We start from the raw sequence: 27584 nt of genomic DNA on the forward strand, positions 1-27584 counted from the left end.
CACTAGATGTAGTGTTCCGCTGAGTTAATTTCACCCATTTTAGTTCGCTGATTCCCGAGATATCCATGTTCAGTCTTGCCGTCTCTTGTTTGAATACATCCAGTTTACCTTGATTTATAGATCTTACATTCCACATTCCAATGCAGTATTGCTCTTTGCAGCATCGGACTGTTCTTTCACCATCAGACACATCCACAGCTGAGTGTCCTTTCGGCTTTGGCCCAGCTGCTTCACTCTTTCTGTGGTTACTTGGACTTGCCGCTCTTCCCCAGTAGCATATTGGGCACCTTCCAACCTGAGGGGCTCATCTTCCAGCACCATATCTTTTAGCCTTTTGTTACTGTTCATGGTGTTTTCTTGGCAAGAATACTGGAGTGGTTTGCCATTTCCTTCTCCAGTGGATTGCATTTAGTCTGGGTTCTCAGCTGTGGCCTGTCCATCTTGAGTGGCCCTGCATGGCATAGCCCACAGCCTCACTGAACCGCGCAAGCCCTCTCGCCATGTCAAGGCAGCAATCCATGAGAGGGAGAATTGGGTTAGTATATATCTAATGGGGGTCTGCTGTGGTTCTGTTCAGAGGTCTAGTGAGGGGGGCAGTCTTGGGGATGAGTTGTTTGTTTGTTTTAAGAAATCAGTGTGGTTATATATGGTTCCTCTCACACTTGCAGAATGAGAGTGTCTTCTGCCTCTGGCAGGGAAAGTATTTGGGGAAATATTTGCACTGGAATTTTAAAAAACGTAATCTTGTTTTTCCTATGCTTTCTGAATAAATGTGCTTTGTTCATTTGTTTTTTTTAAGGTTCCAAAATTTTATTAGACAAAGAGGTCCTGCTTTTGAATAGACAATGGAAACTATGTATGAGTATGAAAGGTTTTGCTTTTTTGCTTATAGGTTTTAGGATATGTTTTCTTAGACCCTGACCCTTGTAGTTGCTTTGTATATTACAAGTGAACACTCTTGTCCTATATGGAAAGAAAAAAGAAATGGTAGGGATATATGTATATATGTTAAATAATCATGGCTCTTTAAGGTGCTTCTGCCCATTTCACCTTGTGCATCTTTCAGAGAGTGGAAATCTCCAGTCAGATTGTTTTTCAAATGGGAAAGTTCTATAAAACCAAGAGGGCAGTTGAATAGAGAGAGTAGATGGAAAGTCTCAACAGACTTGTGACGACCCCACATCCATTCATTATTAGTTCTGCAAAACAACTGAGATTTTAGAAATGAACATTTTTCCATGAACAAATAAAGCACTGGAAAAATTTCTGCCCCACATCTCTGTAGACTGCAGGGATGTCAAACTCATTTGCTATGAGGGCTGGATCTGATAACCTGTTGGGCCAGGCCATGTCAGGCCAGGCCATGTGTATACCTATTTAAGATTCAGTAGCAAAGATGTAAACTTTATAAAGGACACAAACAAACACAATTAAAGATTTTTTAAAAACAACAACATAAACATGCTTAAAATATTAGCACTTATTGGTCTTAAAGATGCTGTCTTTGTCTTTCTCCCATGGGATCCAGGGAACTGGGCAAAGGAAGCCTGGGGAAGGATCCTCAGCCAATAGAAGGAACTTAGCTCAGTAGCTCTGCTGTGTGATTGAGAGAGCCTGGAAAAACAAGCTCTGCCTTCCTCCCCAAGGGAGGAGGCTCAGCCAATGGAGAACATAGAGATTTTGCTCTGTATATCCTGTGCAATTGAGCAAGCCTTGCAAAGCAAGCTGTTATGCAGAAGGAAGCAAGAGAGAGAGAGAGAGAAGAAAGCAGATGACAGACAGATGCTTGGGGATCTGATAGGAGCCCTCTGGGGGCCTGAACTGGCCCCTGAGCCGCATGTTTGACACCCCTGCATAGAGGTTAGTTCAAATGGCACACCCATCTACAGCCAACTGGTTTCAAGACTGTTGTTCGCAGAGATGAAACTGATTATTTAATATGTTTGCTTGACAAACAAAAAAGTGGCATACATTTTGCTTATGAATAGTTTATTCCATTCAGTCATACAGCACAATTATCTTACCTCCTCCCTATGGCTACAAAGCAAAATACTCCCTGAAATGCTGCTTCCAGAGAACAGGGGCCACAGGGTAAAGAGAGAACACTATGTCATGGCAATGGTGCTCTATATTCGTATGTTTGAGGGGCAACAGCTACCTCTTTGCCCTGACATGAGGGCAGGATTCAGGGGTAGTGGGGAGTGAGCCACAGGTAGGTACTGGACGAAGGGCAGAGAGACCAAAAAGCCTAGCACCAGCCCTGTGCACTATCATCACCACAGCCAGCTGGGTGACATTGGGTCAGTCACAGTTCTCTCAGAGCAGATCTTGAAAGAGCTTTATCAGCCCCACCTACCTCACAAGGTGACTGTTGTGGGGAAAGGAAGGTGGTTGTAATTTTTGTCCTAAGACACCCAGTTGCTGATTCTTGGGCTCCAGAAATATCTCTGAAGGATTCTGGAGGTAGGTTAAGAAGGCTAAGAAGCAAATGCCTTTGTATGGATCTTATGCCTTGCCTCCTCTTGCGCAGCCCTGTTCCCTGATGCAGCATACACTCTTCCACTAGAGCAGATCAGTGTTTTTCAGTGCATAGAAGACACCTAGCACCAGAAGACACATACATCCAAAATGGACAAAGAGCTGCACAAGCAGAATAAAGGCATAAAACCACAGAAATTTAATAGGGAGGTTCTAAGCACATTCACACCTAAATGTTCATTGTATATCACAGACAGCTAGCTCCCATCCAGTTAGAATTTCTATGTCATATAAACTATTTCAAGGTAGTGTGGTGATCTGTGTCTACTGCAAGAATCTTTGAATGTTTAATTGACCATTAACTAACAGTTGGGGTGACATCCTGACTTGAAAGACTGACAAACAGGGTCACTTCAGTCTAAACGCAGTGAAATAACCAGACCGGAGTCTCTACTTAGGATTGGATTGTGAGTCATGAATCAGAAACAGAAATCTCACTTCTCTTAATGGTGACTTTAAGCCAACAACACTCTCAATCTCAGCCCCTGACTCGCTCCCTCATGGAGATACTCTTCCTTTTTATAAGAACCACAATAAGATAGTATGTGTGCAGCACTTTGAATCCTTGAAAGTAATGTGTATGAATAATAATCTTCTATTACTTTTTTTAGAAGCTAATTTGACTGTTTCCTACAGTTGACTGTAAATTTATTACACAAAGAGGGCTCAGCTGTAAATTCTGAAGTGTATGTATCTCTACATGCTTTGCCCAGGCATCCTGAAATTTGCAAATTACTCAAGATACTTTGGCCCCTTTAGTGGGGCTCAGTGGTTTTTGGATTGGAACCTTGCGGTGTTTAAATTATGCTATGCTATGTTATCAGTTATGCTATGTTAATTGAAACCCCCAGGCACTACTCTGGTCTGGTTATTAAATAATCTATCAACTGAAACTGTTTTTCCCCCCAATTACCTTGATCTGCTTGTTAAAGAGATTAAACATGAAATGTTTTCAGCACTGAAAAGCAGAACAGATGGTTGAAACTCATAAACAGGTATTATTTGCTGACTGAGATTGGTGAACAGCTAGCTATGCTCCAAGTGGGTATAGGTGTATGGATTAACATGATTGTCCTACAGTTCTTCGTACAGAATTTTTTGTTGTTGTTTTACTGTAAACTACTCTGAACACTTCTTTTTTTAGTATGTTTTGAGTATGCTAAAACATAACAAAAGTCAAGGATGTTATTGGTCCATACCAGGAGGTGCTGTCCTTTGTGGCCCTATACTAGCTGACCCCTACCTTGTTTCTTCCAACATACTTCTTCCAGTGAAGCAGTAGAGTTGCCCATCTATAATACTGGCCTATATTCATGGCCACTTGTGGTTTTTCTTCCCAAGTCATTGGCTGCAATTGTCACACAGCCACATTGGTTATGTACTGGTATGATCAAATTCAGGTGGGACGGCAGTATGGTGTAGCCTGAAGCTAAACAGGGTCAGTACTTGGAAGTGAGACCTCAAAGACAATGGCAGACCACTTCACTTGCTTTGAGAGCCCCTTGCTGGAGTTGCCATAAGTCAGTTGTGACTTGATGGCATCTTACACACACATGATCAATTTAAAGCACCATTGTCAGAATAATAAAAAACGAAATGTGCAGAACTTGAAAAGGCAAAGATTGCTTCCTTTCCCCCATTTTCTCATAGCAGTCAAGGGCTATTATGGTACAATGAATAGTCTCAGCAGAGAACATCCATCTGCTGCAATCTTTCTCTGATTGACTTCATTGTTCTAAGATGTATATGTGGCAGATTCTTTATTGTTTTATTTTTTCCTATTGTTGCATGTGTTACAATGAGAGCATCTGATCGGCTGTCAGAATTTTCATTCTCAGCACCAATGTTCAGAAACCTCTTAATTTACCCAGGAGCATACTAACGTTTACTACATCCAGGACTCTGTAGTCTTATTAATTTTATCTTTTAGGAATCGAATTACTGCCTTTAAGGCTCATTTACCTCTTTACCATATTCTGTTATGTGCCCCCTGACACTTTTTGTTCCTTCTCTTCAGCCCCTCTGAAATTCTGCCATAAGTTTATTTCATCCAAAGGGAAGCAACAGGCTTTGCAAGAGCTGAAATGCTAAAGTTATAACCTTGCAACTGCAAATTAAGGAATTTGAACTTTTCAAGTCATTATAGTTTAACAGCAAGAGCAAATGAATACTTTTGTCAATGTGCAGCCCTATATAATGCACATGACAATAGATTATTTTTTAACTTTTTAAATTTAAAGTAATGCAGGTAATAGAAACAAGTTTATTGTTCCAGAGGAGTTAGCTGTGTTAGTCTGTTGTTGCAAAATAGTAGAGTCCAGTAGCACTTTTAAGACTAACAGATTTTATTGTAGCATAAGCTTTTGAGAAACACAGCTCTCTTCTTCAGATGCATTGAGGGCATGTAGAAACTAGCCAGAGATATATAGGTTGTAAGAGGAGAGGTGAGTAGATGCAGGAGGTGAGTGCCGTGTAAATGCAAAGCAGTTGCAAAAGTCATGAAAAAGGTAGAATGCACAATGTAATGTAATCATTTCTTTCCACTGATGAATCTAAATGGAATACCTGAAAGGGAAAGGCAGTTACTTCTGGTAATGAGATAACTATCCAAAGTCCCTATTCAATCCAAGTCTGACGGAGTCAAATTTACGTATGAATTCCAATTCAGCAGCTTCCCATTGGATTTTGTTTTTGAAATGTTTCTGTGGAACTATGATGACCTTTAAGTCCTTGATGGAATTTCCTGGTAGATTTAAGTGTTCTACTGGTTTCTAGATATTGCCATTTTTATGTCATATTTACTTCCATTTGTTCTTTTGCATAGAGGTTGGTTGGTTTTTTCCTACGTACAGAGCAGAGGGGCATTATTGGCACATGAAAACATGTATCACATTGGAGGATGAGCAGCTGTAAAAGCCAGGGATTGTACAGTTGACACTATTGGGCCCTATAATCAATGTTCTCTCTAAACTGCAAAGTTTTGTGAGCAAAAATTCTACTTTGTGAGCTACTGGCATTAAAGTTGTGAGCTACTGCATAAATAATGAGTGTGCTCTGGGGTCATCCTTCCTGAGCTAAGACAAAAATGTATGAGTTGAAGGCTAATAATCTGTGAGCTAGCTCACGCTAACTCAGTTTAGAGGAAACACGGCCTATAATAGTATTTTCTGGGTAGATATGTGGGCAGAATTGGAATCTGAATCTGCTTCAGGGTCTGGTTCCTGTGTTATTGTTGTTATTGTGCCTTATATTTATTTTCTGAGAAAGTCAGGAAATTCTGCTTCAGGGTAGTTGACCATCCTAGCAATGTAATCCAGTGAATTGTGTAGCAGGTTCATGATGCCACACGCAGCATTCAGGCCCTACATATGGAAGCTCTTTAAGTTCACATTGGTAGACTAAGGGCTGGTCCATCTAGTTAGTTGCATGATTTTGGAACTTAGGTCAAATCCATTCAACTGGCTGAATGGTCCTCCTCCTATTAAAAAAAAACACTATGCTTCTAGTTAACTAGATCCAGGTTGGCAGCCATGTTGGTCTGAAGCAATAGAACAAAGTAGGAGTCCAGTAGCACCTTTAAGACCAACAAAGCTTTCTTCAGAATGTAAGCTTTCATATGCATGCATATTTCATCAGACAATGGAATGGGGTACAGTGAGTGAACAGAGCTACATATAGCTGGTGGGCAGTGGTTAAGAACGCAAAGTGGTACAAAGTTAGAATCCAATGGCAAAATAGTGAAATTAACAAATTGAAAGAACATTTGTTCTGGATAGCATTGTTCTGGTAGCATTTGTTCTGTTTGCCCTATGTAGAGAACTGAAGGGCATTGTTGGCATTTAATGGCATATATAATGTTGGAAGATGAACAAGTGAATGAGCCTAAGATGGTGTAGTTAATGCTGTTATATGCAGTGATTGTTTTCTCTGGGTGTATGTGGCAGCAAAGTTGGCACTTGGGTTTACTGCAAGCTCTGATACCAGTGCCCATGCTCAAATGAGATGTTGTATTGTTGTGAGTGAGGCGATGTTTGAGATTAGGGGGCTGTCTGTGTGCAAGAAAAGGTTTATCCCCCAGTACTTTTGAAAGAGAGCTGTCACTTCCCAATAGAGGTTGTAAATCGTTGATATGTTGAACTATTTTCAGTTGAGAGTTGTGTGTGACCACTAGTGGTGTTCTGTTATTGTCTTTTTGGGGTCTGTCTTGTAACAGGTTTTCTCTGAGTATCATTCTGGCTTTGTTAATCTGTTTCCTGACTTCATCAAGTGTGTACTTAAGTTCCAAAAAGGTTTGTTGTAGATCCCTCAGGTGAAAATCTCTGTCAGTAGGATTGGAGCAAATGCAGCTGTAGTGCAGAGCCTGGTTGTATACAATGGATCCTTTGATATATTTGGTGTGGTAGCTGAAGGCATGCAGATATGTTTGTCAATCAGTAAATGTCTGGTATAAGGTAGTGTCTATGTATCCATTGTGTATTTTTACAGTGGTGTCCAAAAAATGTATTTCTTGCATAGACTGATTCATTGTCAGGTTGATGGTAGAATGAAAATCATTGAATACCTGGTGGAATGCATCCAGGGCTTCTGTACCATGTGTCCAGACAATAAAAATGTTATCAGTGTAATGCAGGTATAAGAAAGGTGTGAGTGGGTGGGAGTCTAGGAAGCGTTGCTCCAAGTCAGCCATAAAGCTGTTAGCATATTGTGGGGGCATGTGGGTGCCCATGGCTGTACCATTGATCTATAGGAGCAGTTCATTGTAAAATCTGAAGTAGTTATGGGTGAGAACAAAATGGCACAGTATGGTAGCAAAGTCAGAGATTATATTACTTATGGCTTGTAAACCATCTTGGCGTGGGATGTTGGTATACAGAGAGTTAACTAGTTAACTATAGTCTTAGAGAGAGGGTAAACTACCAGTTGCCCTGAAATGCTAGTTTTTTGCATGTAGGGAATTGTTTACCTAAGAGTGCATTCATATACATGGTCCCTCCAAAACAGTATAGTCTCTGTAATGACATGCCTTTTCTAAGATTTGTAAATTGGCTTGAAGGTATTTGGAATGCCAGCTTGTGGCTCATACATAACATGTAAGCTTTAGGTTAGATCACACATTTGTCTTAATAATGGCCCCATCAGGCACTTCCTATTTATTCTCCTTTTCTGAGACCAAGTGTGTCTAGTGGGTAGAGTGTCAGGAAAAAGGAAAGGTCCCCTGTGCAAGCACCAGTCGTTTCTGACTCTGGGGTGACATTGCTTTCACAACGTTTTCACGGCAGACTTTTTACGGGGTGGTTTGCCATTGCCTTCCCCAGCAAGCTGGTTACTCATTTTACTGACCTCGGAAGGATAGAAGGCTGAGTCAACCTCGAGCCGGCTACCTGAAAACCCAGCTTCCACCAGGGATTGAACTCAGGTCATGGGCAGAGCTTAGTACTGCAGCTTTAACACTCTGTGCCATGGGGCTCTTATAGACCCAGCTTCAAATTCCCACCCTGCCATGGAAGTTGGCCAGTCACACACACATGCACAGCCTAACATATCTCACAGGGTTGTTGTGGGGATAAAATGGAAGTGAGAAGAATGATTTAAACTGCTTTGGGTCTCCACTGGGGAGAAAGGCAGGGTATAAATGCAATACATAAGCATTGTCTGAAAATAATTATATCCAAGCTTTCATTTTAAACACACTAGAAGGTTTTCACATAGGATTGTGGGGATTTTCCAGACAAGAAACCTCTCTATGAGCATGCAGGTATATATTAGCTGTCACATCAGGTTACAGTAAGGAAATGGTTTGCTGTTAGCTTTAGTGTATACAGAAACAGCAGGATAAAATATGAGTAAGGTAGTGAGTCTAATTGCTTTCTTTTTGCATTGCTGCTTAAACAGCAGTTGTTTCTGCTTCTCTGGGAAGTGTGATGGCTACTGGAGAAGGCTGTGAGTTGAAAGGCATCCTTATTTTTATTGCCTTTATGCTCCTACAACCTGCCATAAAGCTGCTGCTGTTTTTGCATAACAAAAGGGATCTGCTTACTTAATAACTAGGTGTCTTGGGATAATGAGTACATTAGATACATTAACACCTGTTATAATGATACTTTATTCTGGCTGTTAATAGGTAATTTTGTTCTGCTCTCCCATATATGGGTAGGGATTTTTTCCCTTCTCTTTATTTACATAGCAGTCAAATGTTATTGTTGCCTTTCTTCATGGGAATGCTTAATTCCTCCCGCTCTTCCACTGGGGTTATGCCCTGGAGATTCTAGAACTGAGCATTTTAAAAAAGTTTAATTTTAGTATTTTTTTTAAAATTTATTGTTAAAAAAACCCCTCCTAAAAAACTTAAGTAAGAATAAAGCCATTATGTAGGAAGGTTTCTGGCATCCCACAGGTCACAAATGAAAATATGTTTTAATGTTTCCTGATTTATTGTTATAGAAATGTGCTTACTGGCTTGGGCTATAATTACATTGCTGAATGCAGTTGGTGTGGATGGATGAATCTGAGCTAAGGAAGTGTGTTTAATGGTGTTTGTCTTATGGACAGTGGTACATCCAGCCAGGTTACACATGCAGCTGAGTGAGGTGGTAAAATCCTAAAGTGCTAGATCAGATCAGATTATTTCAGGCATTATAACAATGCATTATAACAGAGTTTTTTCAGCGCTCTAAAACTACACCATGGACACAAGAGCATAACATGGGAATAATTTATATAACACCTTTGTGAGAATTTATGAGAATAATTTATATAACACCTTTCCGCAGTTCCGCAGGGCCTGCAAGACCACCCTCTTCAAGCTGGCGTTTATGAATTGCTGAATTATAAGTGTGTAACAAAGGAAAACGCCAAAACGGTCCGGTTCAGGATCTTGCTATTATTATGTCAACTGACACGGATAGCGTCAAACAACAATGTCAGATTTAGTAATGTTTTAATTAAGTAGTGATTGGTTTTAATATGTTAATTTAATGTTTTTATTTACTGTATTGTTTATTTACGAATGCTGTTAGCCGCCCTGAGCCTGCTTTGGCGGGGGAGGGCGGGATACAAATAAAATTTTACTTACTTACTTACTTACACCTTTCCTGAACCTTAAAGGTAGTCTACATAAAAAACATAGCAGAAAATGACAATCAAGTACCCAGAATAAAACAATCAGCAATCATACATGGTCCTCCCCCCATTAATAGCCACTATTTTTATACACGACTGAAGTTTAAAGGCCAAAACCTTCCACATCCATGGAAATTTACCAGAAGAAATCTCTAAACAGAAAATCTTGTAGATTTTCCTAAATGCTGGAGAGCCTAGCTCACCTTCTCTGTAGAGTAGCCAACAGTCCTGGAGAAAAATGCCCTGCCCCTTGACTATAGGTTTAATGTATCAAAATAGGCAGTTGAAACTTTTAATGTCATGGAGGTAAATGGCGTTCTATTAAACCTCTGTTCAAGGAACAGGGCATTTTTATATGGTCAATTAACAACTTTCCTCTTCTGGCAAAGCATTTGAAAGGAAAGCAGCCACCCCTGGAAAAGCCGTTTTATGAGCCCCCACAGATTGAACAAAATGAGAAGAAAGAACACATAGTATTGTTGGCTTGTCCCTATTTGGTGCTGGACTTCATACAGATAGAAGTGTGGATTGGAAGCCATGCAAGGATCTATAGGAGTGTACCACCTCCATGAATTTAAATTTGTAAGTACATTGCCCTAATATACTCTACATACTTTTTCAAAACTTCTTTTATACCCCTCCTTTCTCCCCAATAGGGACCCAAAAAAGCTTCCATTGTTCTTCTTTTTCCATTGTATCCTCACAACAATTCTGTGGGATAGGATAGGTTGAGCGTGTGCAACTGGACCAATGTCACCCAGCAAGCTTTCATGCCCGAGTGGGGATTCAATGTTGGGTTTCCCAACAGTCTAACCACTAGACCACACTAGTTACATTTGATTTGTTTTTCAGGCACCAAGCCTTAAAAAAAAAATTAAGCCATCTCCAGCCTACAGTGGTCCAGACATGAGAGTCTACTCCCTCCTGCTACGAGACTTTGCTGTGATTGCACAGCTTTCTAAGCCTGATAGGTCGTGTCCCCGCTCATCCCAGTCCTTATGACTAGTTATACCAGTCTCCTGGGTTCTGAAAACTGTGATTTGATCCTCTGAAACTTGTGATTTTATCGATGGTGCGGTCTCATTTGGAATACTGTGTACAATTCTGGTCACCGCACCTCAAAAAGAATATTATAGCATTGGAAAAAGTGCAGAAAAGGGCAACTAGAATGATTAAAGGTTTGGAACACTTTCCCTATGAAGAAAGGTTAAGAAGAAGAAGAAGAAGATTTTGGATTTATATCCCACCCTATACTCTGAATCTCAGAGTCTCAGAGCGGTCACAATCTCCTCTACCTCCCCCCCCACACACACACAACAAACACCCTGTGAGGTAGGTGGGGCTGAGAGTGCTTTTACAGCAGCTGCGCTTTCAAGGACAGCTTCTATGAAAGCTATGGCTGACCCAAGACCATCTCAGCAGGTGCAAGTAGAGGAGTGGAGAATCAAACCCGGTTCTTCCAGATAAGAGTCCGCACACTTAACCACTATACCAAGCTGTCTCTCTAAAACGCTTGGGGCTCTTTAGCTTGGAGAAACGTCGACTGCGGGGTGACATGATAGAGATTTACAAGATTACGCATGGGATGGAGAAAGTAGAGAAAGAAGTATTTTTCTCCCTTTCTCAAAATACAAGAACTCGTGGGCATTCGATGAAATTTCTGAGCAGTCAGGTTAAAAAGGATAAAAGGAAGTACTTCTTCACCCAAAGGGTGATTAACATGTGGAATTCACTGCCACAGGAGGTGGTGGTGGCTACAAGCATAGCCAGCTTTAAGAGGGGATTGGATAAAAATATGGAGCAGAGGTCCATCAGTGGCTATTAGCCACAGTATATGTGTGTGTGTGTATACACACATATATTGGCCACTGTGTGACACAAAGTGTTAGACTGGATGGGCCATTGGCCTGATCCAACATGGCTTCTCTTATGTTCTTAAGCGTGAGCTGTGACAAATCAAAATGATATGATCTGTAATAACAATGGGGGAAATAGTCACAATGCTGTGTATCAAAGCACTATAGCAAATTACTACTGAATGCTGAACTTGTCTTTTGTTAGTGCTATTGTTGACTGTGCAAGCAATAGTAGAAATAGTTTTCTCATAGGCGAGTGAAATCCAATATATCTGAGCAGGGCTCTTTTTGTAGAAAAAGCCCAGCAGGAACTTGTTTGCTTATTAGGCCACATCCCCTGGCACAAAGCTAGCTGTAACTGTTCCTGTGCAAAGAAAGCTCTGTATCTGAGCTGATTTCTACCTCTTGTGTTGGCTTGAATTCCTTGGTCTTAGCTGATGTCAAACAGAAAAACAAGCAACCAATTGTAAAATTAAACCAATAACATATCAAGAAATGTCCCTCTCAATCTATATATAATTACAGTTGGAGAATGGACATTTTTCTGCTCTCCTCTATTGAAGACTAATTAGGTAAAAAGGGATGTGCATAGACTAGCTAATATGTCAATTCCACAAAACTAGGCTTAATTCTGATCCTTGATTAAGGTAGCTATAAACAGGAGGAGTTTTATAGTATTTTTGGTGGGAGTAGCACTGTGCGAGTGTTTCTTTAAAAAAAAAAGCTTCCTCTGAGTGTGTTACTTTAAAATAATATTGCTTTACTTATAGCTTCATACTTCTCCTGTTCAGGAGACTGAGCTTTGTTCTTCTGATCTCCCCTTCCTTTCTCTGCAACTAGAGCATTGTTGTTGTATTTTCCATCCAGCAACAAATTTTAGGGCAGAACAAGAAGGCTGTAAAATGAAACGAAAAGAGCAACAACAGCAAGAGTAGTTTCATGCTTACAAAACCACCATGATGGCTTCTCTTTGGCCTCTGCTTTGTGCAATTAGATGTTCTGTTGTTTTGGGCTCTGATATGATTAAATCTTTTCACACTAAACAGGCCCAATCTTGACGCAAGGCCATTAGGATAGACAGGATTAGGGTTGCCAATCCCCAGGTGGGGGCAGGGGATCCCCCGGTTTGGAGGCCCTCCCCCCGCTTCAAGGTCGTCAGAAAGCGGGGGGAGGGGAGGGAACTCTGTTATTCCCTATAGAGATTTATTCCCATAGAAAATCATGGAGAATTGATCTGGGGCTCTGGGGGGGAGGCTGTTTTTCAGGGTAGAGGGTAGTGCCTCTCCCCAAGATAACCCCCAAGTTTCAAAAAGATTGGACCAGGGGGTCCAATTCTATGAGTCCCAAAAGAAGGTGCCCCTATCCTTCATTATTTCCTATGGAAGGAAGGAATTGAAAAGGTGTGCCGTCCCTTTAAATGTGATGGCCAGAACTCCCTTTGGAGTTCAATGATGCTTGTCACAGCCTTGATCTTGGCTGCACCCCTAATGTCTCCTGGATCCACCCCCAAAGTCTCCTGGCTCCACCCCCAAAGTCCCCAGCTATTTCTTGAATTGGACTTGGCAACCCTAGACAGGATTCTCTTTCCAAAAGCTCCATCACCAAGGATCAGGATCTGAGAACAATCATGGTAGATCCATGATTAGAGCTTCCCAATGTCCTGGTGTCTTTAAATAGAAGTAGTCTGATATTGTGAGAACATGGATTTAGCGATCAAAATGGCTCCCTAAGGCGTGTTACTACCCTTGGAAAGATGAAAGCCAGGCATTCATTCATCTGATGCCCATCTTATTGGCTTCCAAGGCTAATAATAAGGGGGTGGTAAGTTTCAGTTGGCTAAAGTGTGCATGGGTGTAGGAAATAAATCTGTTCTCCTTTCCCACCAAACTTCTTTGATCCAGACTCTGCAGCTACTATTCCTTTCTAAAAAAAAATTGCAAAGATCTGAATATGGATTTTCAAGACTTTCATCCAAAATATCAACCAATAGCTTGATTTATATAAATTCAGTTTCTGGGTGAATTGGGGAGGGAGCATAACCATCCTTGTAAACAAGTCATGTTCAATAGTCTGTATAAAAGCAGGCATAGATATACATGCCTGAGCTTTGTTCTCAGATCCTTTGATGATTTGAATGGAGTAGTATCAGTGTCAATATTTGATCCTCAGAGAGAAAGGTTATACCGCCTACCTTTCTGTCAGTGAATGAAAAATAAAGGGATGTCAAAACAAATTGTGTAAAAAAATATAAATCGCACAGTGATCAGCTTTTTATAAATTCTTCATATTGAGTAATCATGTCATTTGGCACAGGATCTTCACTAGGAACACAACAATGCAAGGGATCATTCATTATTCTGACTTGGTGAATTACTCCTTTGATGAGACAATTGGTTTATCATTTATTCAGACAATTAACAAGGATTATCCATCCCTGCCCAGAGATTGTTTCTGCAACTAGAGTACCTGTTTTAAAGAACTTGGTTTTGGTACTGTGAGTTGCAGCCTGCACATATACCGTAGATTATAATAATTATGTGTTGTCAAGTTGCAGCCAACTCAAAGCAACCACAGGACCATGGGTTTTCAAAGCAAGAGCTGAGCAGGGGTGATTTACCATTGCTTTTGTCTGCATAGCAACCCTAGTCTTCTTTGTTAGTCTACCATCCTACCATGAACACCCCTGCTTAGCTTCCAAGCTCTGATGAAACCAGTTAGGGCTCCTTAGGCTGCTGTACATACAAATGCCTACTCACAAACACATTTGCAGGGGGGATGAAATAGTCAGATGCTAATAATGTGCGTTAAACAAGACACAGCTTACTGGAATTGTAACCAATTTATGAAAGGACTACACTAGCTATTAAGAGTTGGTGTTGAGCATCCTGATGATGGGTACTGCACAGTGCACTGTAAGTTTGACATGGACAGTCTGCCAAGATGTTAACGCAGTATAGCCAAACTCATCTTGAAGCTTCTTCTGATAAATTACACACACACACACACACACACACAAAATTTTTTCTTGAAGAGATAGATTCTTAACTGACAATGCCTAATTAATGTTGATATAGCTTCAGGAAGGCAGCTGTGTTGATCGATAGTAGAAGAGCTAGATTTGAGTGCAGTAGCACTTTAGAAACCAACAAGATTTCAATAACTTTAGACTGAAGTAACTATGTATACAACTGGATTACATTTCCGTTTAAAACTGTAAAATAATTAACTGCCTTGCATGTGAAATAATTCTACTTCATGGAAACTTGGCTGGGGGACTTGGTTACCCCTTTCCATCCTTTGAAGTCCCCAGTCTGCCTTCCCAAAATGTCTAGCAGCCACCCTAGCTATTCTCCTGATCATTATGAAATCTCTGCCATGGTGTTGAGCTAAACATTTTGAAAGCTAAAAATGGAATAGAATATGCCACTGTGAATGCCTTGCCAAAATAAAAGCTACCTTCAAATACAGATTCCAAAGACTGAAAGTACTGTATTCACACGTTACAAACCAACATTTACTCATGATGAGCATGAATGTGGCTAGTAGTCATGCGTGCATGTTCGCACTTCCCCTTGGGAACAGAGCTGCTGAAATTAGTGCTCACCATTCCCTATCCCAATGCATCTCCTCTTCCTCAGACTGCAGAATTGCTGCTTCGTGTTGCTGGACATCACAGGAAAGAAAAAAGGAATACAGCTGATATAACACCTCCTAAAGGAAGAGCACCATTAACCTTATTGCCTATGTCTGCAAGTAGTGAATAGGTAATGGGCATGATTCCCAAATTCCCTGAAAGGTGCAGCTGATCCAGTGTACACCTGTGAACAGTACCATAAAAAAAAGCACTCATTAACATTTTTAATTTAACACCTCTTTCACTATACCTGCTGTGTTGAAATGCCTTTCACCTCAGGATTAGAGCCAAATTTTGCACACTGTGCTGGCTGGGAAGCCGTAAGGCAGGGGTGTCAAACATGCAGCCCGGGGATCGAATCAAGCCCTTGGAGAATTCCTATCAGGCCCCCAAGCAACTGGCTGTCATTTGCTTCCTTTTCCCTCTCACTTCCTTCTGCATAACAGCTTGCTTTGCAAGGCTTGCTCAATTGCACAGGAGCTACAGAGCAAAGCCTCTATTTTCTCCAGTGGTTGAGGCTCCTCCCTTGGGGAGGAAGGGAGAAGGGAGAGCTCGCTTTGCCGGGCTCTCTCAATGGCACAGCAGAGCTACTGTGTCAAGCCTCTCTTCCTTCTATTGACTGAGTCCCACCCCCCCCACCCCCCACTCCCCTGGGGAATGAAGGAAAGAGTCAGAGCTTCCTTTGCTCAGCTGCCTGGATCCCATGAGAGAGATACAAAGAAAGCACTTAACTAGGAAAGGAAAAGGAGAGAGAAAGACCCAAAAGCCATGCTAAGAGACTAAAAGAGAGTAGAGTCTGAATGTAAAAGCTCTCAATTTGTAATTTTCTTTCTTAATCTTGGCACCTCTAATTTCTTCATCTTAAACCTCTAATCAATATTTCCAAAACTTGAATAACCAAAAGAGGAGACAGTGGACATCCTTGTATTGTTCTTTTTTGTATCTCACTGTTCCTTTTTGAACAGTGAAAGATTTGTAACCAATTTTATAAAGTTCACTTCAAAAGCCATTGGTCTTTCTTAAGTAGAAATATTCATCCTTTTCTTAGAAGCCAACTGCTGAGAGCGAGAGACAGCTTTTAAAATATGAGACTATCAATGAGAGTTCTCATAAGAATTCTCTTAATGAGGGACGGCAGCATGGACAAGTAAGGATAGGTATCCCAGAGATGAGCTAATAAATGAGAAGGTAAGAATCACACCAGGGCATCCTTCAGACATTTTGATATGCTTCAGAAAGGATTTTTAAATGTGGATCCTTATCTAAAGCAAATTACTGAATGCTTTGAAGGTTTGTCCATCATTATTCTCACATCATTTTCTAAAATTATACCACAACCATTGCTTTGAGAACCAGTGGGTGCTATAAATAGGTTTTCATCTGAGTGGCAGAGACCTAATTCATTCAAGACTCCCAACCCAGCTCCAGTTCTGCTTTTCAAATCTCCAAAAGAAACTGTTAATTTCTGGTGTTTTTTCTCTTTTGACTGGAGGATTTTGACAAGAACCTTTTGATATTCAAACCAAATAGTTGTGTTTGTCAAAACCAGGTTGCATTCATGCAATTAGTTTCGGTTTGTCTGTGTTTTTGACAAGCTTTCCCAAGTGATTTCTGAACAGTGAAAGCCTTTTAGGTGAAATTCATGTTTTCAGCATGAACTTGGCAGAGGCAGATATATTGCTCCAGTATAAAAAGGCTGAAATTGCATTTCTTTGCTCTTGCACTCAGTTCAGAAGCTTCTGCATCAGGGTCAATAGAAATAATGTAGAACAGATTTATTCTTCCCCTCCTTTTGGTTTTTAAACTCCCATTTGAAGCTCTACATTTGATTTTTATTATTCCATTCATTGGTTAAGGGGTTGATTTATGTGCGCAGAGTACATACTAACTATGCCTGCAATTTTTCCTAGGAAATAAAAGAGGGAGGAGAGTGATCTGTTTGTTTTTATTTGGAAAACCTGATCCCACAGTTTCAGTAATAGGAGCCTATTTCATTTCCTTGAATTGTTATGAATGAGCAATGTTATACCCGTGTAGAAGGTGCCATATAATAATCCAGGAAGCCTGCTAGTTTTATAAAGCTTCATGTTAGTGCTAAAAACAATAAAACTGGCAGACCCTGAATTAATAGTGGGAGAGGGCTGTTCTTATTGCTCTCATGACAAAACTTTGACTAAATGATGCACAATAAATTGAAAAGTGTTCTTTATGGTCATTGTCTGCAAGAGCTTCTGTGGTGGAGATGTAAAAGTAAGCTTACATTGTGTGTAACAAGCTTTTACAAAATTTATATTGCATTGGCTAAACAGAAGCCATCTTGGCTCTTAGTTTCCATATTGCTTGTTCAGTTTGCCCTTGGTTTAGACATTTTGGAGTATGACGCCGCTAGTCTATGGAGGTTGATAGTTACACCTAGCAGGAAAGTTATGCATAATTTCCAGGAGCAGATAGACATACCAGCTGGTATATTTGTGCTTTTCGACTTTCCCATTGGCCCAAGATGCTCACTTCCTCACCCATTGTCCTGACTGCATTTACATCCCATTGGCTGGGTCCACTTCTCTCCCCCACCCGCTTCTGGCCTGGCCTTCCCTAGCTGAAAAAAAAATGTCTATCTCTCCTCAGGTGGTGGCAAGTCTGGCAGGCAAGGGGGATGGGGGAAATGGGAAGCTGTCATCTGTTTCAGCTGTGGGATGGGTGGGAAGACAGCAAGGGTGAGGGAGAGTGAATGTCATGGGTGGGAGAGTAGTGGAGTGCCAATGGTGTGGGGGTAGTTAAGAGGAAGAGATGGTGGGTGGGTGGGTGATAGTTGGAGAGGTGGTGGAGGATGAGAAGTTAGGGGTAGATGGGAAGACAGCAAGGTTGGGGGGGAGTGAATGCTTTCACTTGGGTGGGTGGGAAGACAGCAGAGGTGGGGGGCACTTGTCCAGAGCCTCTTTCTAGAGCCCATTGTGTTTTTCCCCATAACAGACCTTATTCCTAGAAGGATCATAATAGTTTAATAATCTGCTGCCATGATTTACTACTGCTTCTGGATTTCCAGATTTTCAGGAATTCAGTGGTGGGGCATGACATATTTCTGGCATCCACTGCTCCCCAAATGCCCCCATAGCTATGTACCACCCCTACATACCTAAATGCTCTATATTTTCACTGGTCTAACAAAGGGATAGACATCTATCATAATAATGATGTCTGCTAGCTAAGCTCAGTATGATTTACCAATCAATAAGTATGGCATTACTGATTAAATAGCACTAATGTCCTTACAAGTTGGCACAGTCTCCTGAAGTATGTAATGATTATATAATGATCCCTACCAGTGGGTGGTGCTGTTGCACATCTGAGTACTTGGTTGTTTCTGTATTGGTTCTAGTTGTTATGTGGAAGTTGACTGTTTAACTGTAGTAACTGTTTTTAAGATATGTGCTGGAAACCTCTTGGTTACCTTTTGTTAAAGCTAGTTCCTTAACAAGTATGTTAAAGTATTTCTTAGAATGTGTAGCATGCTTCTGTAACTGGATTTGTTAAAAGATCTGGCTTTGGGGTTCATTAAAATGTACAAGAATGGTCTTTCCCATGGTAATTTATTAAGAAAACCAGGGCTTTTTTTGTAGCAGGAACTCTTTTGCATATTAGGCTACACCCCTCTTATATAGCCAATCCTCCAAGAGCTTTCAGAGCTCTTATTACAAGGGCCTACTGTAAGCTCTTGGAGGATTGGCTACATCGGGGTGTGTGGCCTAGAGTTGCCAAGTCCAATTCAAGAAATATCTGGTGACTTTGGGGCGGAGCCAGGAGACATTGGGATGGTGCCAGGAGCAAGGGTGTGACAAGCATAATTGAACTCCAAAGGGAGTTCTGGCCATCACATTTAAAAGTACACCTTTTAAATGCCTTCCTTCCATAGGAAATAATGAAAGATAGGGGCACCTTCTTTTGAGGCTCATAGAATTAGACCCCCTGGTCCAATGTTTTTGAAACTTGGGGGGGTATTTTGGGGAGAGGCACTGGATGCTATACTGAAAATCCAGTGCCTCTACCTCAAAAAACAGCCCCCCCAAGAGTCCAAGATACCCATGGATCAGTTAGCCATTATTTTGTATGGGAATAAGTCTCCATAGGGAATAATAGAGTTCCCAGCAGACATTTCCTTCCCCCCTCCCCCGCTTTCTGATGACCCTGAAGCGGGGCGAGGGCCTCCAAACCAGGGAATCCTCTCCCCCACCTGGGGATTGGCAACCCTAGTGTGACCTAATATGCAGAGGAGTTCCTGCTACAAAAAAGCCCTGAAGAAAATTATCTTCATCACCTTAACCACCAGCAGCCAAGTATTTTTTTTCTCCTACCTGGTTTAATTCAGTGATGGTCTGTCAGTCCTGTTTTTACTAACAAACAGTCTTTAATCACAGATCTACAATTAGTTTCTAGATTAGGCTTTACACTCAAATAAAGGTTTTGTTTCACATATACAAGTGAACAGTTATAAGGCTCATAGAATTAGTTTGAGGCTCATAGAATTAGACCCCCTGGTCCAATGTTTTTGAAACTTGGGGGGTATTTTGAGGAGAGGCACTAGATACTATACTGAAAATCCAGTGCCTCTACCTCAAAAAACAGCCCCCCCCCAAGAGCCCAAGATACCCATGGATCAATTAGCCATTATTTTTGTATGGGAATAAGTCTCCATAGGGAATAATGAAGTGCTCAGCACACGTTTCCCTCCCCCCCCCTTCCCTCCCCCTGTTTCTGGTGATTCTGAAGCAAGGGATTGGCTTCTCTACTCATGAGTTGCTGCCAACTTCTTCAAAGTAAGACGGACACACCATCCCAAGAGGAAGCCTTTCCAATTGGAGACTGAAGCCTCCAGAGGGGAAAAGTCACATGGTGGTCCATCTGATGGAACAGAGTAGAAGTTGAAAGGTTTAGTGTGTGGTAGCAGGAACAGAGCACTGTGCTGAGTGTGAGATATAGGCCTGCACAGGGGTCGTTTTGTAGAAAAATAGGTGGTGGAGCTCATTAACATAACTTATTAGCATATGCTACCCCCCACCAGTCAAAAGCATCCAATGCAAGAAAGGAAAGCCCCAGGAGAGCGAGGCCTGCTTGGGCTAGCTAGAGATCCAGCCAGCCCGAGCAATCTTTGCTTACCTGGGGCTCTTCTTGGCCACCCCCCGCCCGACATTCAAAAGGCCACCACCCAAAATCACATAAGAAGTGGAGAAAGGGGGGCAGGGGCTTCTTCAGGGGTTAATGAGGGCTGCAGGGGGTGTGGCAAAGCTTCTAGTGTCTGGCTGGCTACCCACTCTCCTAATCCAGGGATTGTTGTGCAGCTGTACCTACTATTCAATGGACAAGGTAGGTAGGGGAAGGGGGAGGGGGCCATCAGAAAGGTTCAGGAGTTATGCTCCTGTGAGCTCCTGCTGAATTCAAGGCCTGGGCCTGCATATACATAAAGCTGAATATACACAAACTTTCTGGATGCTCAAGCTGTCTTCTCTGTGTAGTCTGGCCTTTGTTGAAATTGGGCAATGGAGTTTTTTGCATTTTCCTTATTTCTTGATAGAATACATGGAATTTACACTAATCCTTAAAAGATCTTTGTGAATTGAGAGAATTACTAGTCATAGTACTCATGAAGATTTTTTTTTTTTGTCTATGGATATACCAAAGCAACCCAAAATGTGTGTTGTAGTTGCTGGTGACTTATGGGAAAGCCTAATGGACATGACAAGGCAGAGTTATTTCCCAAGTGTGCAGTAATACAGCTATATTTCTTGTGGGTTGATCTGATTCCAGAATTAACTGCAACTATTCTGCCTGTAAGCTGTATTACCTAGGAAGTGCTCAGCTGAGTTGGGTTAAGAAGCTGAAAGCAGAAAAGCCAAAATGAGTCTCTGGGAACAAATTCTGTTTTATTGATGTTTGCATAGTGAATTTCAAAGACCAAAATAGCAGAAATATACAAGAACAGTAACCTGCTAGACTATTCCCTTGAGGTATTTTGAATAGCCAAGTTAATTCTAAGGTCACTTCGAGGCACAGAACCCTGTGCCGCACCATACAGAAAATGTACAGATACACAATGCAGAAATGTGTGTTGACAGGCAAGTTTAGGGCTACAGTCCTAAGCACCCTGTCCTGGGAGTGAGCCCCATTGAGTAGACCTGCTTAGGATTGCTCTGTCAGTCTGTCTGTTTTCATCTCTCCCTTAACAAAAAATATTCCTATTAGCACTGGCAAGATAACCTTATTGTGGGCAAGTCTAATTTTATTTTAACTCTGTTGAAGGATTCTTCTTCACAACTCCCCTAAGGGCTACCTACTTGTTGCACACAAATAAATGTAGCGCAGCCTTGAGATTCCTTTTTAATGAAAAGCAACCCTTGGAGGCTGTAGTATTCAATGGATGAGTGTGCCTGGGGATTGCTAACCCTTTCCCTACCAGGCATTTTTTTCTGCTGAACCTATTCTCTACTCTCTTTCTGTCAAGGTTCTGGTTGAATTTTTTACCTTTGAAGCTGAACATCTGGAACCCTCACTAGGGTAGATGTAGCTTGGGGAATGATTTTTAAGAAGGAAAACAGCTGGAAGGCAGAGGTTAGCACTTCTTCCCTCCACCATTCCACTACTTGAACGAAAGCCTCTTGATGTTACTTTTCATTTTAAAAATACATACTTGTTAGAGTTACATTATGTGCATTTGCCTGTTCAGTTCACTTCAGTACCTTTATTGGCATACAACCTGTTATGTATCATTTATAACTTAGGATAAATTCAAATGTCCAAGTTTATCATCCCGTAATGACTTGCAGAATCACCAGCAGGTATGACAACAAAAGTGAGATACACAGAAAAATGGGGAAGAAAGTAAGGCAAAGCCACCATGTATAAACATCCAAAAAAAAGATTGAAAAAGTTAACTTACACTTAACATACTCAGAATATAACAATCATATGCAATATAAAAATCCTTTTAGATAACAAGCACCAAACAAATATAGCACAGAACAGGCAGTCCAAGCCAAAAGTCCAGCTGATAAAGTTCAAATGAATGATAGAGTCACCAAAATCTTTTCTTAGGAGACCATCTTTGATGTAGAGCCAGTTTGGTGTAGTGGTTAAGTGCATGGACTCTTATCTGGGAGAACTGGGTTTGATTCCCCACTCCTCCACTTGCATCTGCTGGAATGGCCTTGGGTTAGCTATAGCTCTGGCAGAGGTTGTCCTTGAAAGAGCAGCTGCTGTGAGAGCCCTCTCAGTCCCACCCACCTCCCAGGGTGTCTGTTGTGGGGGGAGAAGATATAGGAGATTGTAAGCTGCTCTGAGTCTCTGATTCAGAGAGAAGGGTTAGGTATAAATCTGCAATTCTTCTTCATCTTCTGTTCCAGCTGCTGCTAACTAGAATCCACTATGGACCAACGTCCAATAACTTGCAAGAAGCCACTGAATGAGCATCTCTGGATATTAGGACCTTGTTTTTGCAGAAAGCTTCATTTAAGCTTCAAAGTTACAGAACAATATATCTTCATGATCCAGGGCGATTTCCCACACAGCTTACCGAGGAGCAAAGTCCCTCCCCACCACGCAGCGTCTGCTCGGATTTCCCACCAACTGCTCCGCGGAATCAGGAAGTGCCGGACCTTTTGCATCTCAAATGGAAATCGCTAAAACCCTAGTTTACGTTAGCGACACAAAAGGTCCGGCACTTCCTGATTCCGCGGAGCAGTTGTTGGGAAATCCGAGCAGACGCTGCGCGGTGAGGAGGGACTTCGCTCCTCGGTAAGCTGTGTGGGAAATCGCCCCCAGCGTTTCTGACTCTGTATTCCCTCCCTAGGTCCATAGTGGTTTCTAGTCAATCAATCGATCCATTTATTTGGCCAACAACCAGTACAAGTCAAAAGCAAGATCTATTCAGTAAAATATTTGAGAATAGACCTGGTCTAAAAATAAGAGAAATCTCTCTAAAATGTAACATTTAAAATCCATACATAAGAACTTAAGATCTGCACCAGTTAGATATCTCTAAAATTTAGAATCTATACATAAAATTTCACGCCAAATTTTACAGGCTGCTGAGAAAAAATTAGCACAGCTAATAGCGATCTGTGGGTTCTAGTCAGCAGCAGCTGGAACAGAAGATGCCCTCCTAAGAAAAGATTTTGGTGATTGTATCATTTGATCTTTATCAGTTGGACTTTTAGCTTGGACTGCCTGTTCTGTGCTGTATTTGTTTGTTATATAAAAGGATTTTTGTATTGCATATAATGGTTATATTGTGAGTGCATTAAGTGCAAGTTTACTTTTTCAAGATATTTTTGGATGTTTACACACATTGGAATCACCAGCAGGTGGTAGAATTTCTGATTGATGAACCCTTGCTGAGTCTTCTCTACAAATGCAGCTGGGAATAATAGTGGTTGAGGGGAAAAAAACTAATAAAAGGCCGTCTAGATAGGTCTCTGCAGGGTGAATTGGCAGAGGAGTATACCTGCTTCTATCATTACTAGTTTTATCATTTATTTCCATACCTTGTTAAATTGGTATAATCACCAACTTTACCTAGGGTTTTAAAGCCATCTCTGTGTTACCTGTGAAAATTTCTTCTGTGTCTGAGTGTGGTCTTATTATTTGTATGGCACTTATAAATCCATGTAAATCTGTTGCCTCCCATTATGTCTTTTATCTAAAAGGTGAAATCAGAATGACTCAACAGGAGACTTTTACTGAGGGTGAATTCCAACAAGAACTCACTATCCATTTTTCAAAAGAGACAAATGTGAGCTGGTAGTGCAATTGGGTGCATTTGTTTTTGTTATTATATGCAATTGAGTTTGTGCATTTGATGTCTAGTTACTAACCCAAACATTGCACAGTATGGTCTCTGACATGGAGAATGGTCATACAGCTCCACAAAAATCTACATGATTACTTGTTGAACAATGCAGGAAAAACATGACATTCACAAACAGTGATTAGCCTTTGCTGTTTGGGTAGGTACCATAGGGTGAAATCTGAAGGGTGTAGGGAGCAGTATGTCAACTGTAAAGCACTGCTTATCAGATGTAAAACAGGTACCTTGTTTGACTTTAAGGTAAGGGTTATATCATTTTAAAATGTTAGTTTACTTCAGAGCTATAACGGAGAATTTAGGATACTGGTGCTTTGGTAGAAAATATTCTGATCTTGGTAATATGGCTATTGAGTGAGCTGTGTTCTTACAATTAGAAAAGTAAATTCCTGAATCCTTAACTGTGAATGCAAACACTTCTATCTGTATAATGTGTTGCTGCATGGATGAGGATTAATTTTTGATTAATAGATATTTAATATATTTGAGACATTCTGCATATTTTTCCTCATATTCTGGCATTTGAATGTTGGCTGTGGCTAACTTGGGCTTCTCTTCCTCTTTTAATCTCAATTTTTAAAATTAAATAAACAGTCTTGGAGAAGACTCTAAAAATCATGTAGATTCCCTTAAAAGTATCAGTACACTCTAGGGTTGTCCTCTCTGAATGGAGAAATACCTGGAGATTTGGGATTGGAGCCTGGGAGGAGAGGGACTTCAGCAGGGTACAGTGCTGTAAAGACCAGGCTCCAAAATAGCCATTTTCTTCTTTATTGCTGGGATGACAATTGTAATAAAGGGAGATCTCCAGGCCCCACCTGGAGCTTGGCAGTCCTAGTACACACTGATTTGACAGCACATGCAGTGTATCTGATGAAAGGAACTTTGACTCTCAAAAGCTTATACCCTGGAAATACTGTTGGTTGTTAAGATGCTACTGGACAGGAATCTTGTTCTTCTACTGAACTACCCACCTAAAACTATCCTCATGCAGTGTCTGTAACTCACCACCCACATGGACTCTTGCCTACTCGGAAAAAAAAAACCCAGGTTTCGGATAGGGAAGAGGACAAGATGAAGTAGAGAAGTAGCAAGAGTGAGATATTAACTTTTTCCGATCCTTTGCTTCTCTGTTACAAATCAACCCCACCCCCTGTTGGTTTTTTGCCAGTGTCTCCAAATAGTTCTTTGCATAGACAAACATGGAAAACCTCTAAACACCACCTCTCTGTGTATGTATGCAGGCGGGTAGATATAGACACAATGGCTGAGAACAGATGGGCATTCTGGGGTGGCTGGGAAGCGTCCCGAAGTGAGGCTGCGCAAAAAGAGCCGTTCCGGAGCTTCCCCATGCTCATCCGCATACCGCTGGCATCCCCTCCGTGAGGCGGCTAGGTGCCACCGCACGGGAAGGCAACCCGGAAGCCAGATTCCTTTGTTTCCCCGGGGGGGGGGAGCGCTGGTGTGCATTAGTGCACCATCGCTCTGATCGGTTTCAATTAAAAAAAAACTAGAACAGCTTGGGGCGGCTTGGCAGCTCCAGACTGCCAAGTCGCCTCCTGTGCGCCCTTCCACTTTCACAGTGGTAGCTTTTTGAGCTGGGTGGAGCAGCTGGAAGGCCGGGTTGAGTGCAGGGTGGGGACACCCAGCAGATGTTTGCGTGCGGAGGGATTTTTGGGGCCGAATTCAGAGGCGTCTCTGAGTCGGCCCAAAGGGCTGGTCTGTAATCAGCCAATGAATCACTGTTACTTTCAGCAGCATCTCTCTCTGTGCATTAGCTCAGGTGCTTACCTAAATTACTAAATTATCTGCCCATGATCTGACAATTTAATTAGGGCAGCCAGAACAATTACTGGAAATGAAAAAAATCAATTTCTGATTATACTTTCTTATAATCTGATTGTCTGTCTGTTATGGACACAACAGTTTGGAGACAGAAATCTTTAGGCATACTGTGACCAACATGGAAACGGCAGAAATAGTGCAACTGACATCAGTAAGAGAGTGTCTAGCCTATTTGTTAACATAAATAGAATGAGCATTACAGCTTTGTTTATTGTAGTTTCAGAGACTGTACCCTAAGCAGCTACTAAGTGGTTCACAAATTGTCAGATTTTCTGTCATGGTTTTATTTCATTGTTGGCCATTCAGTGGGAAAGGTGTAAACAAGCAGACCTGCTCTTGAGCCTAAGCTGCTTCCAAATTAATGAGGAGGCAGAAGTGTATGGGGAACTTTGACTTTTAGTTGTAACTGTCAGAGTCTGAGGAATCTTAGGAAGCCTTTTCCCTGGTAATGCTGAAAGCTGAGAGCTCTGGGGAAGGGAGGAGCAAGGTTAGAAGCTTGGTCTAATGCCAGCTGGGTGTCATCAGACCTTGGATTTTCTTTTCTCTTGCTCCCCTCTCCTTACTGGTTGCCTAGGTCTTTTAAAATGCCAAGACAAAGAGGCAGGTTTCCTAGTTTCATTTCTGGCACTTTCCCTTCCTGTGATGAAGACTATGGCGCTACCATCAAGTCCTCGCAGAGCTTTTCCACAGGAGCTTCCTCATAGCCACTTTCAAAAAAATCACCCCTCAACCTGCAATGGCAAAGTGTGAATGGTCATTCTTGGGTATTTTTCTTTTTGCATTTTTGTAGTGTGTGTGTCTGCACCTGAAAGTCATATTGATCTCTAGTGACTAACCCCTACTGGGAGGCTGGAGAATATTCAGAGAGGTGGCTGAATAGAGCCTGCCCCTGTCCTCCCAACTTGTTATCTCAAGGAGATTTCCCACCCAAGTACTAACTACAGTCAACCCTGCTTAGCTTCCGAGATCTGATGAGATCAGGGCTTTCTTATGGGGTTTTTAAATGGCTTTCAATGAAAGAGAAGTGGGATCTACATATTTTAAAGAAATATGTTTTGAGGAAAGACATCTTTATGAGATTCTCTTTATGTTGTTCTTCCAGGATTGGGAATTTCCACATTTTATGGGGGATGTTGATGTAAATCTTCCTGGCTTGCCAGCTGCACATTTTCAATTTAGATTGCCTTATTTCAAAAAGATCTTTAAGGAGGAATATCACATACATATAACAGGTAAATAATCTTCCATTCCTTTACTTAAACCTGTGAAAATTTTCTGCTATGTATACTTGTTTGTTTCATTTTTAATGTGAAGATATGGCTTACTCATCCATTCATTTTCCCAAAGTGACTTTTGATTATTACACTGGTCACTCATGAGCTAAGCAGGAAAACAAATTTGCAGAGTTCTTGGGTCATTAAATAGAATGATGAACATATGAACATATGAAGCTGCCTTATACTGAATCAGACCTTTGGTCCATCAAAGTCAGTATTGTCTTCTCAGACTGGCAGCGGCTCTCCAGGGTCTCAAGCTGAGGTTTTTCACGCCTACTTGCCTGGACCCTTTTTAGTTGGAGATGCCAGGGATTGAACCTGGGACCTTCTGCTTCCCAAGCAGATGCTCTACCACTGAGCCTGTTTTAATTTTTATCTAATAGCATTCTGTAAGTTATACAGAATGAGCTGGCTGAATTCTGAACTATACACCATCCAGATGCAGTTCGGGAGATGTATTTTTG

At 41.4% G+C, this 27584-nt stretch overlaps 1 protein-coding gene across 1 annotated transcript in view; it reads left to right on the forward strand.

Annotated features, from left to right (window-relative positions):
• Positions 1–27584, forward strand: part of TMEM117 (transmembrane protein 117) — a 418706-nt gene that overhangs the window by 373466 nt on the left and 17656 nt on the right. The window contains exon 7 of the mRNA XM_060244943.1: positions 26946–27075. Coding sequence (XP_060100926.1) covers positions 26946–27075 — 130 coding nt within the window. The remainder of the gene's footprint in view (positions 1–26945; positions 27076–27584) is intronic.

This window comes from Heteronotia binoei, chromosome 8 (genome assembly GCF_032191835.1).
Source record: "Heteronotia binoei isolate CCM8104 ecotype False Entrance Well chromosome 8, APGP_CSIRO_Hbin_v1, whole genome shotgun sequence".
Classification (NCBI taxonomy): domain Eukaryota; kingdom Metazoa; phylum Chordata; class Lepidosauria; order Squamata; family Gekkonidae; genus Heteronotia; species Heteronotia binoei.